This window comes from Glycine soja, chromosome 11 (genome assembly GCF_004193775.1).
Source record: "Glycine soja cultivar W05 chromosome 11, ASM419377v2, whole genome shotgun sequence".
NCBI lineage: Eukaryota > Viridiplantae > Streptophyta > Magnoliopsida > Fabales > Fabaceae > Glycine > Glycine soja.
The window spans coordinates 50137404-50155213 of NC_041012.1; the positions used below are offsets into that span (position 1 = coordinate 50137404).

At 28.8% G+C, this 17810-nt stretch overlaps 2 protein-coding genes across 3 annotated transcripts; one reads left to right on the forward strand and one right to left on the reverse strand.

The window, feature by feature from the left end:
- The first annotated feature begins 7729 nt into the window (after positions 1-7729).
- On the forward strand, positions 7730-11499 carry LOC114374181 (probable serine/threonine-protein kinase PBL5). Of its 2 annotated transcripts, XM_028331793.1 has the most exons (5): positions 7730-7975; positions 8626-8879; positions 9044-9233; positions 9517-9908; positions 10765-11499. In XM_028331793.1, the coding sequence occupies exons 1-5, from the start codon at positions 7897-7899 to the stop codon at positions 11275-11277; spliced, it is 1428 nt and encodes a 475-aa protein (XP_028187594.1). In that variant the 5' UTR covers positions 7730-7896; the 3' UTR covers positions 11278-11499. The 2 variants fall into 2 exon arrangements, with proteins under 2 accessions (XP_028187594.1, XP_028187595.1); XM_028331794.1 differs by lacking the exon at positions 7730-7975 and having other exon boundaries at positions 8669-8809.
- An 860-nt stretch (positions 11500-12359) lies between these two features.
- Positions 12360-15650, reverse strand: LOC114374130. Its single transcript, XM_028331731.1, has 3 exons — positions 14599-15650; positions 13284-13826; positions 12360-12608 (listed from the first exon to the last, which is right to left on the reverse strand). The coding sequence occupies exons 1-3, from the start codon at positions 15589-15591 to the stop codon at positions 12504-12506; spliced, it is 1641 nt and encodes a 546-aa protein (XP_028187532.1). The 5' UTR covers positions 15592-15650; the 3' UTR covers positions 12360-12503.
- Positions 15651-17810: the final 2160 nt, after the last annotated feature.

A 17810-nucleotide genomic window follows, 5' to 3' on the forward strand; every position in this document is an offset into this window, starting at 1 on the left:
AGCGTTATTTGTAAATTATAATGTCTATGATATAACTTAAAGATAATATTTTGAAAGTGATTGTATATGTGTCGCATCCCATCCATGATTTAACTGTCCAACAAAACCAAATTAAACTTAAAAAAAATGTCCATATCATTTTCAAAACAATGGCATTCGTCAATATCAATCCAAACTTAAAAGACTTACCTAAAAGTGTTATGAATGATCACAGTCAACCAACTACCAATCTATTCCCGGTGTCTCTTCCTCATCCCGTAAACAAAAAATCCACTTTACTCTTAATTTTCTTGTCTTATAATAAAAAAATTAATCTCGTATTATTTGAGCAATATAGTTTGCTTTGTTGTCCTAACAAGTGTGCAGTGGAGGTGTGGATATAATTAAATAATCCTCATCCTTATTTTCCATGATTTGAATGCATATTTTATGGCTAATGTTTACATAGCAGAAGTTTCTAGATAACCTGATCTCCAGTTTTTGGTGCACCGATCTGTCCTTATTAACAAATTAACGTTACTTGAGAGATCGATTAGACACTTGGGCGTGTAGTTTATGGAACCGCCTACATCACGTACGATGGATGAATTGTTTTCTGATCTGGTTCATATTTTTTGTTTGTGCTTTCATTCTTGATGTCAATTAAGCGTAAAATATGTGAGGTGCAGTGTTTTTTTTAATAAGTGAGGTATAATATAATCATCGCATAATTGAACATTTTTATCATCATCATTTTTTTAATTATACTATTTTTCTACATCCATTGACTTGATAATTAATATTTTATGAAAAATATTCACATAAAACTCTATTAGTCTATTTCACATTCAAGTTAGCTAAGTTTATAAGATTAACTTTCACATTCAAGTTAGCTAAGTTTATAAGACTAACTTAGTAATAAAGAAAAAAAAATTATGGACTCAAATTTTCTTGCAAACAAAAAAATTACTAACAATCAAGAATAAATCCAAAAACATATTAAAGGGAACTATTTTTTTTACAATTGTTTATATCTAACTTTTAGTAAATAATAAGTTTTTTATAATAAAAAATCATTACTAATTTTGTGAGAAAATTTTGTATGCAAAATTAAGATACATCCATTACTAGAAGAAAACAAATATTAAACAAACATAAATTCAACAACTTATTTTTTTTAATTCATTTTCTTCTATTATTTTTTTCCCACATTTGTATAAAGGATCCTTAGGGAGGGAGGACAACGCCCTTCCTTGTCCTTCCTTGAATTTGTTTTCGTAAATAATTATTAACAATTCATATTTATTTATAAAATAAATTAAGATTAACACATCTACATTAACATTATGGCATTAACAATATAAATCTATTAAAATTACATATCAAATTAGTATTAACATATGAATAAAAATTACACAATTTCCTTAAAAAAATACACAATTAAAATAGTGAGACATTAATTTTTTAAAATTGAAACAAAAAGCTAAATTCACAAAATAACAAAAAGAAAACCAAGAGTATAAATAAACTTGCAATCAAAATAAATTTCTCGTTCATATAATAAACCTATAATAAGGTAAAGAATGTTAATATTTGAACGCGTTCAAATTATAAATACGTTATCCACACTTTTTACTTATCTTTTTCCATATCATAATATAAATTATTTATTCCTTTTCTTTTGTTATCTCTTTCTAAGTGTAAATTACCTATAAACTATACAATAATTATTTTCTTATAATAAAAAAATTTTAAAATGTAATTTTCGTGTTCTAATTTTCTAAAATCTGTATTTTTATCTCATATTTTTATTTGAGACATTTCATTCTCACTTTTAGACAATGATTTTAGTCTTTTGTTTTGTAAATATTGATCAGTACATATTTATTTATTATTTACATGATAAATATTTTTAGTTATTTAATTGTTAATTAGCTTAATTTATTATAAAAAATACATAATTAAAAATAGAAATTAAAATCATACATTTTTTAAAAAGTGAAAGAAAAAATATCTGAATTAAAAAAAAATTGTGAATTTTTTAAAAGTAAAATATAAAATATCTCACCTAAAAATAAAGAGATCAAAATCATAAATTTAAAAAAAAATAGGTGAAAAAAATGACATTTTAACATTAAAAAAATGTAACATCTATTGATTCTATTAACTTTTTCAGTTTATTATTTATTTATATATATTTCTCTTCTTTTACTATCACATTACTATTAAGAAATATATAATATCCATTGTTAACAATAGAATCCATCAACTCAAATCCCCTGTCAGTTTTCGCAACTGAAATTAGATCCACCGTCAAGAAATAATTGTTTTTTAAACACTCTTAAGAAACAATTGAAAAATAAATTAATCTAAATACACATCAACATTAAAAAAATTTAAATTAATTTTGACCCCAAACCCCGTCCAAGTAAAAAATATCATTCCATACATTTCACGTGTTTGAGACAAAAATAATGGTTCATAATTTTTTTTAGTTGAAACAAATATTAGTATATAGTGTATTATATATATATATATATGTTAAATTACTCATTTGATTCTTATAGTTTTATGATTTTTATTGTTTTTAGTTCTTATAATTTTTAAATTACAAAAACTAAACGAAAATTAAAATATAAATTATAAAAATTAAAAAGAACACTTTTAAATCATTTAGAATGTAAATTATATAGATTAAAAATATTATTTAAATTATAGTAATAAAAATATTATTTAAATTATAAAAATTAAATGAATAATTTAATCATATATATATATATATATATATATATAAAATGTTTATGTCAGATAGTTAAATTAATCAATAAAAATTAGAAAGGGTTGACTGAGATTTTATCATAGTAGTTATAATTAAGAGGTTAATTTGTAAAGGAAGTCATCATTCATTAATAATTGTGTGATGAGCTATAGAGACACTTTTAAAGCTGTAAACGTTAACAAACAGGATAAAATTGAACAAAAGTCAAATAAAATCTCGTGCTTAACTTCACATTAATGCTAGATTTTAATTCTCGTGACATTCTGCCAAATTTTAGTACTAGAGTTGGACCTAGATAAATAGTAGTGTATATATACTTCTAGTATATATTATTTAAATATTTTTTCATATTTTTAATTACGCTAAGCAAGCAGAATGAAGTGGTCCTCAACTTAGCACTTTGAGACCGCGTATTTCTAGTGTTGCTACAGAAATTCTAACGAAAAACTGTGGACATAAAAAAAATATTATGGTAGTTTTATTCATTTTATTTCTTTCAAAGAATATGAATTATCAATTTTCTAATCATTACAATGAAAAGGGGAGAAATGCCAGCAAACAATATATGAATGAAAAATCTTCATGAATTTGATAAAATTTGCAGCTGTATAGTTGTCTATCTTATTAAATAAAAAACGTCATTAAGTATCACAGTTGAAAAAAAGAAAGACATGCTATATAGTTGTTATCTTATTCTTATATATAATAATAATATAATTTGTTAACAATGGGTTAAGTTAATTATAAACCTCAGCGCCAGGAAGCCTTAAAGACAAATAGGTAAATTGGTGTGCACGACACATAGTTTCGCTACGAATGCAAGTGAAAGTTTTTTACGAAAATGATCACTTCAACAAAAAAAAACAACAAAAAAATGTTCGGAAGCAAATATAAAGTTCGAACTAATTTATACTATTCATTAAAAAAAAATGGAACATCACCCCAGAAATTAACTTGAAATACTGCATTGCTAAATCCTAATTTTGCTACTAATCAGATAAAACCTCACAGTCCAAACTTTTGTGGTTGGAGGAGATATATTATATTGAGAAGTAATTTGAATAAATATGTTTCATTGATATTTAATGTAAATATATGGGAATATATAGAAGTGGGTATACAATTGAATTGGATAACAACTTATTTTAAGTAACAATTATTTGAAATATAAATTGAAGATAATATGAAGTAGATAATAATTATTTAAAATACAAATTAAAAATAACATCAAGTAATAACTAAAATGATCAATTTGGTTGTACTCTTCTACCTTTATACTATCATGAAGTAATTTAAATAAATGTGTTTCATTGATGGGTAACATAAAATACATTAAAATATATAAAAGTGACTGTACGATAAAATTGGATAACAATCTAATATTAGTAAGAACTATTTAAAATACAAATTAAAAATAACATCAAATAAAAATTTTAAATTAAGAGATTAACTTCAATATATTACACATGATTCTTTTTTGGTGGATCATATACTTATACATGATTATTCAAGATCTTCGAGCTGAACATACGCAATTGCATTATGTATAACTTTTTCTTAACCATGAGATAGACATGTTTATATAAAATAATTGATAATTATAAATGACAAATATCAATATGTATATATGATATTTTTATATGAAATATAATTCTCTTTAATGGACAATAATATTATTTTGGATAGTTATAATTTTAGTTTTTTAACCACTTATAAACTATTGTAATTTTTATTAAAAAATTAGGTAAATTACATTTTTTTAGTTTTTTTTTCATGCAGTGCATTAAAATTTTATTTTTATATTATATCTTAAAATATTTTCAACTGAGTTTTAAATAAAATAAAAATAACATATATTCAAATATATGTCATACTTTTATTAATAATAAAACTTACCGCATTTGATGTACACATTTTCTAAACAATTTTACCCTCCATTAGTTTATTCTTTTTTTAACAATTGTCCCACTATTTTTTTCGTTAGTTAATTTATTTTCTTACTTTTTTAAAACTTTTAAACCTTTTTTCTTTATTTTATTTTTTATACTTAAAATATCTATAACCATTAATAATGAAAATTATTTCATTTGGTATATATATACATTTTCTAAACAATTTTATCCTCCATCAATTTTTTTTAACAATTGTCCCACTACTTTTTAGTTAATTACTTCCTTTCCTTATTTATTTTTAAAACTTCTAAACCTTTCTTCTTTCTTTTATATCTTATTTTTATTTAAAATATATAGAGATATACAAAGTTCCTCTCTTTCCCTAGGAATAACAATACCATTATATATGTTAGATAGTATTCTGTAATAGCGTTGTCAAACTAATCCATAGTCAATATTTTGAAATATATTATTAATATAATTAAGTAAGTAAAAAATATTGAAAATATTGATTGTTAAGTTCAACAGAAATAGAAAATAAATATGAAAGAAAAAAAACATAATTTATTATTAATTGTGTATCATGTTGATAATTTTTTTGTCTTAGGTAAGAATATGTGTGTTTTCCAACCAATTAGATTAAAAACGAATTTTATTTATGGTAAGTGATTATTGTTGATCTAAGAAAACATTTCATAAAGTAAAAATTAAGCACAAATTCTTCCATTAAATAAATTATTTTCACTCATATTAACACGAAAACTTTATATCATTGTTTCAACTCTCGAAGATTTGAGTTTATTCGTATTGATATGGATTATAATCTTTTAACAATTGTTTATCAAAAGATTATGATTGATTATATTATTTTAGAAAACCAATTTTTATTTTTGGGGCGTTTAAAACCATGGCTAAATATTCTTCTAAAAAAAACCATGACTAAACAAAAATAACTATGAATATTTACATCATTTTTGTTGATTCAAACTGTGAAAAAATAAAGCACCAAAAAATGTTAAATATGCAACTTTTTTGCCGCATTTCTGCACATCTCAAATTCAGAGAAATAAAAAGGTGTGACCCTTAAACTTTTATTTCCCTTGCCTTATGTCAATTAAATCAATAACATTTTAATTTATTTCCCACTTAATTTTATCTCTCATCCTTCTTTTTCTTCAACATTTCTAACCAACTAAATATACTATTAATCTTTTTTCCTTTAAAAAAAGAAAAAATTAACATAAAAAATACAGTATTAGTTATCGTATATTTCTAAATAAATGATAAGAACATGGTTAAGAAAAAAAAGAAATATTTTTATTAAAATATATAAATTATACCATTTATAATTTTTTTATTCCACAATAAATATTTTTTTTTATTTTAATTTATTAATCAATATCATTAAGACATTAATTAACAATATCCTAATTTTTAATCTGTAGTTCTATTTATAAATTATCCTCCACAAAAAGAATCATAACATGCTTAGTTCTAACAAAAAAAAAGCTTTAAATTAGTGTGAAGTATCAAATTAAATCAATTAAAAACCTTAAAAGATCATTGAAAAAAAATTAAAAAATCAAATTAAATCTAAAAAAAATTAGAGTAAAAAAACTAATTTAAAAAAAAAATGAAAGGCAGAGGAAATTTGAAATTTATGTTTCAAAGTCAAAAAGGTAAACTAAGAGGCAAGAAAAGCAGAACGTGATATGGCTGACACATATCTACCCTTAAAATTCACGTACTATTTATTTAAGTTTTATGGCAAGTATGCCCCTTCGTCACCGCGTTCAACCAAGGCAATAAATGTACTATTAACACACGTCGTTTTATTAATAGGGGCAATGATTCAGTGCTGCCAGGCTCAGTTACAACATTAGTTAGCTTCGTTACGGTGATCGAGCTGGAACGCGTGAATCACCGTTGGGACAAAACAAACGCACATGCGCGTCGACAGCGGGTCCCACTAAACGTCGCCGTTTGGGGGCAAAGGGATTCCTTCGAGACGCTGACTTTTCCTTTTCATACCAATCGAACGGTGACGAGGGCGTGTAGTTCGAAAGACAAAACCAACTCGCACAGAATCCTGGGACCTCAATTAAAACCCGCCACGTAATCAAAATAGTGTTTCTTATTAATAATTGTCAACAGTTAACACCGAGTTGCAGGTGTGATGAAATGAAAGTGTTATTTGATGATTAGTTTGTACAATTAAGAAAATTTAATTGATTTTTTGGAAATCTTAATTGCTTCATCTAAAAATCAAAATTTATATTTTGATTTTAATTGTTTCATTTGAAAATTGAAATTAATAACTAGTTTTATTAAGATTTAAAAAGGTGATCATGACATAAAACAACCTAGTCATTAGTTTTTTTTTTTTAAAAAAAAAAAATCCTAATCCAATTTATGTTTATGTATATTCATAATTTTTTTATAGAAACAGTTCAATTTACTATAAGTTATTCAAAATAGTTTTTTTAATCTAATTTTAGATTTTCTTTTTGACAAACGCATACTTGAAAAAATAAAAGAGTTTATTTTTTCATAAAAACAAGTTAAAACAAAAGAATTTTCAATCTCTAAACATATTTCAATTTTTGTTTTAATTTACACTAATGTTATTGGCGAATTTTATTTTTAATGACTTATTTAAAATGGATTATGTTAACCGGTGTCTTAGAACTCGATTAAGAAATTAAAAATAAAAAATTTATTATGAAAATTGCGTTGAAAATCACATGAGAAGACACTATTAACTATTAAGTATTACCTTTTCAAATAAAAACTTTGTACTTTTGATGTTTTATTGTGTGTTGTAACGACATTGACTAACATTTTTTTTATAGTTTTAATAATTAATGTGACAATGTCATAGATAGTAGTATATACTACTTTAACCAATAAATTGATTTCTGTAGGAAAAAAGAAAGAAAGAAGAAAAGCACTAAAATGATGGTTTTACCGTGCACGTAAACTGAACTATCCAAACAGGGCGTGTCTTGTCTTAATTGGTAACGCAGAACATTTGATTTTACAATACGTGTTCACCTTGGAGACACCCAGAATACAACAGAATATATTAAAGCTCCAAGAAAATGGTCACCACTTTAGGACCCTCTCTTTCTCTTTCTCTTTCTCTTCCTTTTCTATACACAGTTCGTGACACTCTTTTTTCATGTTTGGAAACTTTGTTCTGGCTTTCTTCGGTTTAAGCCTTAGAAGACGGAGATTATTAAAAACATGGGTTGCTTTCGTTGCACCGGCAAATCAAGCAAAAAAACCAACAACATTAATCACGCCGAGAAGCACACTCCTGCTGGTAAATTTTGCCAATGGATCTTCATTAGTTAATGTTCTCATGCGTTTGACTAAGGCAGAGATGAAACAGGTTCACCCGTTGTTTGTGATCGCGTTCAACCTTCATCGTTATTAATAAAAAATTAAAATTTGGGACGTGGGTTTGTCCTGAATTGATCAAGGGTCTTTCTTTTCATCGATGCAAATTGATGATTTTTCCCCCATTTTGGAATAGTTTCTTCAAGGAAATATTTTTACGTTCTGATCTGTGGAAGAAAAATATAAATTCGGTTTTTCTTTTATTTCTGTTTAATGTTGCGATTTACTTCGTTGGTCAACAATAACGTTCTCGCATCACAGTTTCTGGAAATTTTAGAATGAGTTTTTGAACGTGGATTGAATAATTTTGAAGGCTCAAATTGTTCGTGTTCCATAAACCAAAATATGGGACTTTTTTTTTTCAAAAAGAAAAATGAATTGTTGTTGTAGTTGTTGATTGAATGGTCCACTGATCTATAATCCAAAGTGGCGCTTGTCATTTTGTATTTTTTTATTTTTATTTTTGATGGCTGTAGGGTTTTTATTATTTGTGGTATCTTCGGATGAATTTATGTGACGTTTTGTTTGATATCTCTCCCTCACGTGATATTAATTTTGTATGTATTTTCGCAGATAAGGTCAAAGTTAATTCGAATTTGAATGGTAAAAAAGAAGATAATAATCCTAAGCCTGATCAGCTATCTCTGGACGTGAAGTATTTGAATTTAAAAGAGGTTTCCAATGAAGGAAAAGTTAATGGTTACCGGGCACAGACATTTACTTTTGCTGAGCTTGCAGCTGCAACAGGGAATTTCAGGTTAGATTGCTTTCTGGGTGAAGGAGGGTTTGGCAAGGTTTATAAGGGGCGCATAGACAAAATAAATCAGGTTCGTTTAACATAGGTGCCAAAAATTAATATAATGAAATCGAGTCATGTTATTTTAATCCAGCTCTTGTCATGTCTTGCACGTTTATGATATTTTTCATATGACATCATTTTAGTTTGCATATGTTTATGGTTTGGTGTTGAGGCTTGTTATTGTTTGTGTAGGTTGTAGCAATAAAGCAACTAGACCCTCATGGGCTTCAAGGAATTAGAGAATTTGTTGTTGAAGTGTTGACATTGAGTTTGGCAGACCACCCTAATTTGGTCAAGTTAATTGGTTTTTGTGCTGAGGGAGAGCAGAGGCTATTGGTTTATGAGTACATGTCATTGGGATCTTTGGAGAATCGTTTGCACGGTATATTCTGTTTTTTTAATATCTTATTTTTTGTCTGATAGAATCAAGGTTTTAAATTGTGGTCGGGGTTGTGGGTTTGTAGCAAGGCTTGATATTGAGGGAAATTGCTGACAATGTTGCCCATGTGGCCGCAATTGTGATCGCGGAGACTTCAAAAACTTTGATGTTGCGGCCAAAATCACAGGCAGATTGTTTTTTAAAACCTTGGATAGATAAGACTGTACTGGCAATGGTTTTCTTAGTCCCCATGGTTTATGTCTTTTTCTTTCTTTCATTTTGACAGATCTTCCGCGTGGTAGAAAACCGATTGATTGGAATTCAAGAATGAAAATAGCAGCTGGTGCAGCTAGAGGTTTAGAGTATTTGCATAATAAAATGAAACCTCCTGTCATATACCGGGATCTGAAATGCTCCAATATTCTGTTAGGCGAAGGATATCATTCGAAGTTATCTGATTTTGGCTTGGCAAAAGTAGGACCAAGTGGTGATAAAACCCATGTTTCAACAAGAGTTATGGGAACATATGGATATTGTGCCCCAGACTATGCAATGACGGGTCAATTGACGTTCAAGTCTGATATTTATAGCTTTGGAGTTGTTCTTTTGGAGATCATCACAGGCAGGAAGGCGATCGACAATACAAAGCCTGCTAAAGAACAAAATCTAGTTTCATGGGTATGTAAATGATTTTTTACCAAGTTGGAATCCATATCTGTTGTGATGTTGCTACACATATCTGTTGTCAATGCCTGTGATAAACTTGAGTACTCAAATTAGTTAAGTTCTGATAATAATGAAAGTTGGAAGCTTTGATTAGCCCATTTCCTGCAAGAAGGTGCTTGTAAAGTGCTTACTAAATCTAGAGTCTGATAGGTATGCAATAGTCATGCCACTACACAGATTATTGCATCCGTTTTCCTTTCGTGTCAACGAATATGACACAATAATTGTGAAATACTTTATACATAAAATAAGTTGTTTTTGCTTTTCTTGTGTTACAAGTGAACTAGCGGTGCTGTTTGGAACTTGATACCTCGGTTACTTTCAAAGTTGTGTGGTTATAGTGCTAAGTTGTTGAAGGTCTTCATAAAAAGCTTAACTTGCAGTGCATGGCATTGTCTTGAAGTTCAAAATCTTGACATCTTTATTTGTCTTTTCTGTTGATTTAAATGCAAAATTTTATAGTACACAATCTCAAATGTACCAGCATTGATTGATATATAATCCCAAATTGTTCCTTTGAGCCCTTTTATTTTGATTGCTAGTCTGCAATGACACTTCTTATTTCCAGTGGTTATTTTTAACTCACTTAGCCTTTATAATCTTACAAACATTAAATCATTGAGCTCTTTATGTATCCTTCTTACCAGCAAGCACCCTACATTCAAAATTAGTTGTTTGATGATGTTGAAGAGAAGTTTCTGTTTTTAAGGTTGCTGATGTATTTGTCTCATCGACAAGTTATGTAAATTGACAACTTTTTTCCTTTCCAAAAGTCACTACCTTATAATGCATGTGTATTTGTTTACAGGCAAAGTCTTTATTCAAAAACCGTAAAAGATTCTGTGAGATGGTTGACCCATTGCTTGAAGGTCAGTATCCAATGAGAGGTTTGTACCAAGCTCTTGCTATTGCTGCCATGTGTGTTCAAGAACAGCCTAATATGCGGCCTGAAACAACCGATGTGGTTACAGCTCTAGATTACCTTGCATCCCAGAAATACGATCCCCAAATTCATCCAGTACAAAGCTGTAGAAAAGGTTTATCTTCTCCAAGAGAAAGAAGCAGTGGCCATAGACGTACTGTTAGTAATGATTCTGATCCAAGAGCAAGAAGCGATGGTCATAGACGAACTGTTTGTAATGGTTCTGAGACAAGAGCAAGAAGCAATTGTCATAAACGAACTGTTAGTATTAGTAATGGTCATAGTAGTAGTTCTGAGACAGAAAGCTCTAGAAAAGGTCTATCTTCTCCAAGGGTGAGAAGTGATGGTCACAGACATTTTGTTAGCAATGGTTCTGAGACAGACAGTTCTGGAGATTAGAAATGTGATGTGTTTTTGGATATTCATATTGTAAAATGCTTAGCTATCCAATTTTGCTTCATATAAAGAAGATTCTTCTTTTTGGCTCTTCTCACATTGGTGTACATGCGGGCTGTCTTTTTAGTATTCAGGATGTATGCCTCTCCTTGGGAATTTTTGTTTTGCTCCGTCTTTTAGAATGCATCCTCTGCCACAAGAATCCACTTTTTGATCTTAATGATAGTTGCAGTTCATGGGTCATCACTATCGTTAGACTATATACCAGTTGTTTGCACAGAAAGATTTATGTTAGCAGTCTTCGTCACTTTCTTCATTTATGTTAGTCTATTTGGTTTAAAAAATATGATAAATAGTTACTTTTTTCCATAAAAAATGTGACCTCACTTTTGTCCAGAAAGGTCTTTTTCTTATTAATATATATAGGGGAAGCGACATGTGACCTCAATCTCTCTCCTTGCTTGTCTTTTTTTTTCCCCCCTTAAAAATTGTGTTTTGGATAAGACACCTATGCGAGAGATGTATGAAGTTTAAGTTGCAAGAATTTGAGAAGTTAGGTCATACAGGTAAAATTTTAAAAATATCATATTGTTATGTTCTACTTTAATATTAAAGTTAAAATATTTATATAAAAGGTTGAGTAAAAATGAGGTAATATTTTTTATAATTATTAATAAAAATAAAATAAAACTACAAACATTTTGTTAAGCCGAAGACTTTATTGTCCTCTTCCATATTAGAAAACATTAATAAGAACATATCATATTAAATACATTAAAAAAAATTACAATTCCTAATGTGATTTGCATAAGGCTATAAGAATACTGATCCTAAACACTTAATTGATATTCTTTATTTTTCTTTGTCATTCGCTTCTATCAGGGTACATATCCATCACACATTTTCCTCTCTCTTTCTATCTCTTGGTGTCTACACCAAGAAAAGTGTATATAGATTTTTTTTTCATTTTTGTATAATTTACATAGAGGGACAAAAAATGAAGAAATAATATGTAGAAGATGACAAAACATTAGCCAAATGAAGCAGTCATACTTGTGTCAAGTGGAGTAGGATTGGTACAACTAGAGACTAAAATTTGGAAATTAATATAATTCGAAGTCTAATTTCCATCCTCTTTACTCATTTATTTCTATCTATCTTGAAGTATATTTAGAAACAACAATGTCAAACAGTGATCGAAGACAAAACAATATGTGAGGGTTCACATGCTATAATTCAGTAACTTCACCCTCTTGACAATTACCCACCCATATGTATAGAGTATTTGCGCTCTTACGTGATGACAATAGTCTACAACAATCCCTCCTCGGTGACTGCAAAAGAAGAAAATCATTCAATTAGTAAAAGGATCCATTTCAATGTGAATCAACTAGTCAATTCTTTTGAGGGAAAGTTCTATAATGCTTGAATGACTGCATGAATTACTTTTGTCTTTGCCTTTTTTTCTCTTGGTTAAAACATGCGCTTGAATGTCTTAGTGGACAAGTGTAAAGTGCTCTTTTTTACTCCCTAGTTTTCAATTTACGAGCCTCAATTACTTAATTTGTTAAGACTAAAAAAATAATTAATTTAATTGATAATATTAAATTTATTTTAATTTTATAATTTTTTTTCAAAATCATTATTATTATTAATACTTATTTTTTTAATTGTTTATAAAATCATTTTTTTCTTTGAAGATATTTCTAATATAAAAATAAGATAATCAAATTCTAATAGCATTCTTAGAACATTAATGAAGGAATTAATTTTTTTTCCTTTTAGTTCTCTAACTAATACCTAAAGGACATGAATTAAGATGTTAAAATTTTAAAAATAATTAATACAAAGAATATTATAAATATAGATGAAGTATTATAAAAATAATAAATATTATTTTAATTTTGAGTCTTATAAATAAATAAATAGTAATAGAAGTAAAGTAGTATGTTATGTTTGTATAAATGTAATTGTGCATGTGGATGTGAGAGTTTATAAGGCATCTTTACCTTTTTCCAGCGCAATGGATCTGGTTTTTTTGTAACTACAACAGAGGTGATTTTCTCTGGTGAATTCATTCTCCACCGACAGAAAGGGGATTTGGATTTGTCACGAGAGTAAACACCAACAACTTGTTTTGTGGTGGAGTCATAATGAGTATTGTTCATATAGTAAACAAAGGGCTTCTGACAAGGGTGTTTAGCAACAGGTCTTGTGTTGAATGCATATGCAGTGTAATCAGCTCTTCTGTACCAATTAAGAAAGGTTCTTGATGGCATCTCCAATTCTCTAGGGGACAACACCCCCCTCAAGATTTGAACTACGTAGCCCCATGAAACAGATATTGACCAAAAACTGTGTTTGTCGTAGCATATTGATTGTTGCATTATGCTGCCTGAGTCCTGATTCACAGACTCCATTAGGTGTCGCAGGGCTCTTACTCTTGTCATCCTTGGGAATATTGGTTGCACTACATCAAGGTGGTGAAGTGACACAAGTGGAGACACTGGATGTGCCCCTAGAAGGCCTAGTAGGTCTCCATATACATCATACTGCATAAGCAAGCCAAGGGAATTAACATCACACAAAGCATTCCCAATAATAATAATAACACAAGAGTACTAGTCACAGTTTTCACTACTATACCTTTTGTTATAAATTTTATTCAAGTTTCGCTGAATATTCTCATTTACAAAATGCAAAATCCCATAACCCAATTTGCTATCTGCATTATTTTTGTTTATTTTACTCTTATTAATTGCACATATATTCAATTGTCTGTAACAACCTCTTATATATGGAACTAATTTTTCTCATCTCCCACATAAACCATCTGTAACCTCTTACACTTTTCTCATTTATCAAATGTAGGCATGTAGTGTCTTCTAATAACAGTGTTTAATATAATGATTAAATTTTAAAAAATTAACTTTAAAATAAGTGTTTTTTTTAAGAAACGGATAGAATTTGCTTCTTAAAAAAAATAAAAAATATTTTACTTTAACTAAAAACAGTTTAGACAAGAACATAAAAAATCATAAAATTAGTTATTTTATTTAAAAAACACTTTTTTTAAAAAATAAACTTAAACAAACTAACTTAATATTAAAAAAAATTATGAACTTATTTGTAGTCACACTTTTTTCTTATACATTTTATGTTATTAGTTAAAATTTATTCATATTCACAAAATTTTTTGATCTCATTCTCTATTTAATTAACAAGTCACGTGATTTGTTGGCGTAATAAATCTTAACTAACAGTAGTAATAAAACAAATATATTAAAAATCCTGTTAAAAAATGTGTTACTATCATTTTATTACCTGGTGAAAGCCGGGTTCTCTAGTGAGTGGCACCCCAAGCTCAGCCATGCAAGCTTGAATTCTATCATCACTACCATACAAAGCAGGGTACCGCTGAATGCAACGATCTTGCATCTTTGCAAGTTCCTGGGCCAAAGGGTAGCTTATGGCAAATCCTCCTCCACCATATGCCATGGCATATGAGAAATGAATGTTTTGAACATGGCTTTCGGATGAGCTTCCAATATAATAAAAGTGTCTATGGTCATATTTGGAAAGAATTCTAACCACATTATCAACCATAAACACTGTGTCATCATCCCCCATCACGAACCATCTCACATCTTTCATCCCAAGCTTCAATGTCTCTGTCACAACCCTTGATATCCTTAACGCGGATCTTTGCCCTTGACGATTAGTATACCTAAACTTTGAAGTGTCCCCCGAGATATGAATATCGGGTAACCCTTCGTTGCTTTGAGTCCTCACTTTTTGATCCAACCACACTACCCCTCTAGTTTTCTTAGGCCTCCACCATATCTTAATGTACTCTTTTCTAATGTGCCATAGGTTCGATGAACCAGCTATCCCAAAAACAACATGCTTTAGCTCAGTGTCTTGTCTCTCAGACATTTGCTTGGGTGTTAATCTAACTACCACGGGAGATTTGTTTTCTTCTTCTTCTTTGTTTTTTTCTTCTCCTTCGTCCTCATCGTCTTCATCCTCTCTTGGTCTTGGTCGTTTCTCTACTAATGATTTTTTCTTTTCAACACTTTCATCATCGGTGGCTATAGTCTTTGAGGATGTGTTGTTGTAAGTACTACTTACCTGAAGGTTTTCTTGGATGGCCTCGTTTAAGTTGGCGGTGGAAATGGAACAATCTTGTTGGTCATTGTTGAAGAGGATAATGTTCGAAGAATAAAGGGTGTAGAGTACAATGGTGATTAGAATCAACCAAGTGATGATGCTTTTGGAGCTTGTGTGGAGCATGCGTTGATGGGAAGAAGAGTACATTTGTTTTTGTTAGTCTTAGATCTTCAATTTCCCTTTCAGATTGTAGATGGTGGTGGGAAAAATTCCTTCAAGCTGAGAATTGTTCGGATCATAGAAATGGATAGAGGGTATTACTTTTACTATTTTGTTTTCTCCTTTGGTGTTTCTAAGTGAAATTTGTTATGGTTAGACGCGAAGTTGAATGCGATTTTAATGGATGCTAGGCTAACAGTGCATTAAATTGGTCAATACAAATTTTTCTTTATCTATATTTTGGTTAAGTTCTTTATGAGCATCTTGACCTTATTCCTTCAAATGGGGTTTGCCTTGTTTACATTGAATAATTTAATGTAAAAAGAAAAGTTAACATATGTGAATTTAATAACTCAATTTATATTTTTAGAAGAAATAACTCAGTTATCAATGCACGCATGAGAGAATGCAATTTAATAAACTAATAATTTAACGTGATAAATGTTAATAAGTGGTCTAAGGACATGGGTTAAGAAATTAAAAAAATATATTTATTATGTAAATCATAAGAAAATAAAAAAAAAATTCATAGACATCATAATTTTTTGTCTCTTAATAAAAATATTTATATTTTAAGTTCTTTAACCAATCTTGATACTAGTTAACATTTACTTTGTTATATATTTCATCCGTCTCTAATTATTAGACATACTACTAGTTGACTAATTTACATTTATTAAGAAAGTGAATTAATTTAGTTATTAACATTAAATTTGTTTATAATTATAATATTTTTTTCAAACTTTATTGAGAACTTTTTCATCTTCTCCAATTTCCATAGGAGAGAAAAAATAATTAATACATAAGAGAAATAAAAAAATTGTTGACTTCCCTCTAATAATTTGAAATTTATTGAAAATAATTTTTTTTGTGTCTTACGTCACATTTAATGATTTTTATCATGATTTCAATAAATTTTAACCATTTGAAAAGAATATGTATTTGAATAAATGTGTTACATAGTGTGTTGTTAGCCCTCCTCTTATTATTTTATTATGTAAATGAAGGAAATATGTTTATGTTGAATAGAAACTTATTTTCATCAAGATTAATTTTATAAAAGAAAAAAAACTAAAAAGAAGTTGGGATGTGAACTTAGAAATAAGAGAGATGATAATATAACGTACGGGCCAAAAAAATATTGGCAGCAAACATGCGTGCCCAGAAAATAGCCCGCACATGAAAAGATTCTTCAGAAAATATCCCTGTATCTCATAAAAAAGTTATTAGTAGTTATTTTTAATTTTATCTTTATTATGCAATGCAAGGATGATAGACTGCTAAAATGATAACAAAAGTCTTATTTCACTGTGTGATGTCGGTTATAGAAATCTTACAATACTATTCAACTTAGTTAAAAACCAGATATAAAAAAAAACTCAGTTAAAGACCAAATCTGTAAAAAAATATTAGTATTTAGTATGAGATTTTTCTTAACAATTTTCCAATGTCTTTTTTTTTTTATCTCTCTTCTTTTCTACATGACTAAAACTAAAATATACGATTTATTTTTCTCAATGATGCTTCCATAGGGATTATTTGTATGAGTACTACGGCAGTATCTTCTCTAATCTCTAATACTAATAAAAAGTATAGAAAAAATATCTAAACTACTGTATAGAAGTTTTGTTCTCACTCAAATTTTAAAAGAAGTTACGAAATTTATTAGGTTTTTCCATAATATAACTAAAACAAAATTAAAAGAATATGTAGATTTTGTTAGATCCCACCTATATTTGCTCCACGTGGGTGGTGTCTTATATTTCAATTTGTTTAAGTCAATAAGGATGGCATTGATGAGAGGGTGATGATGGGCCACTACCGTAAAAAGGGATAATGCAAAGATCTTGTCTGCAAAGGATGAATTAGCCCTAAGAGTAAGTACAGGGTGAGATGATGGTGAAGGATAGGTATATAACGGACATAATTAACCCAAAGGGAGCCCATTATTCTGAAGCTAGCCAGAGCAGGTAAAATGTGAAAGTGATGGATGCCAAGGACAGAACCGCTTCAAGTTTCAAATTACCTATGTATGCACTATGTAGCAATACAATATATGGTCTCACTCTAGAAAGGAAATAGGTATAGCAACAACACTAAGTAGAGGTACATGACACTGCCTGACTCACCTAAATGCGACCAACATGATAAGATTATTGTAGCACTTCACATGGTTAAGGGCCTACACGTGCCCACTACTATACATC

Coding starts and splice junctions, on each gene's coding strand:
- LOC114374181 (XM_028331793.1), top strand. CDS start 7,897: ATGGGTTGCTTTCGTTGCACCGGCAAATCAAGCAAAAAAACCAACAAC. Junction 7,976..8,625: donor CGAGAAGCACACTCCTGCTG/GTAAATTTTGCC, acceptor GTATTTTCGCAG/ATAAGGTCAAAGTTAATTCG. Junction 9,909..10,764: donor AACAAAATCTAGTTTCATGG/GTATGTAAATGA, acceptor ATTTGTTTACAG/GCAAAGTCTTTATTCAAAAA.
- LOC114374130 (XM_028331731.1), bottom strand. CDS start 15,591: ATGTACTCTTCTTCCCATCAACGCATGCTCCACACAAGCTCCAAAAGC. Junction 13,827..14,598: donor GAGAACCCGGCTTTCACCAG/GTAATAAAATGA, acceptor TTGCTTATGCAG/TATGATGTATATGGAGACCT. Junction 12,609..13,283: donor ATCCATTGCGCTGGAAAAAG/GTAAAGATGCCT, acceptor CTTCTTTTGCAG/TCACCGAGGAGGGATTGTTG.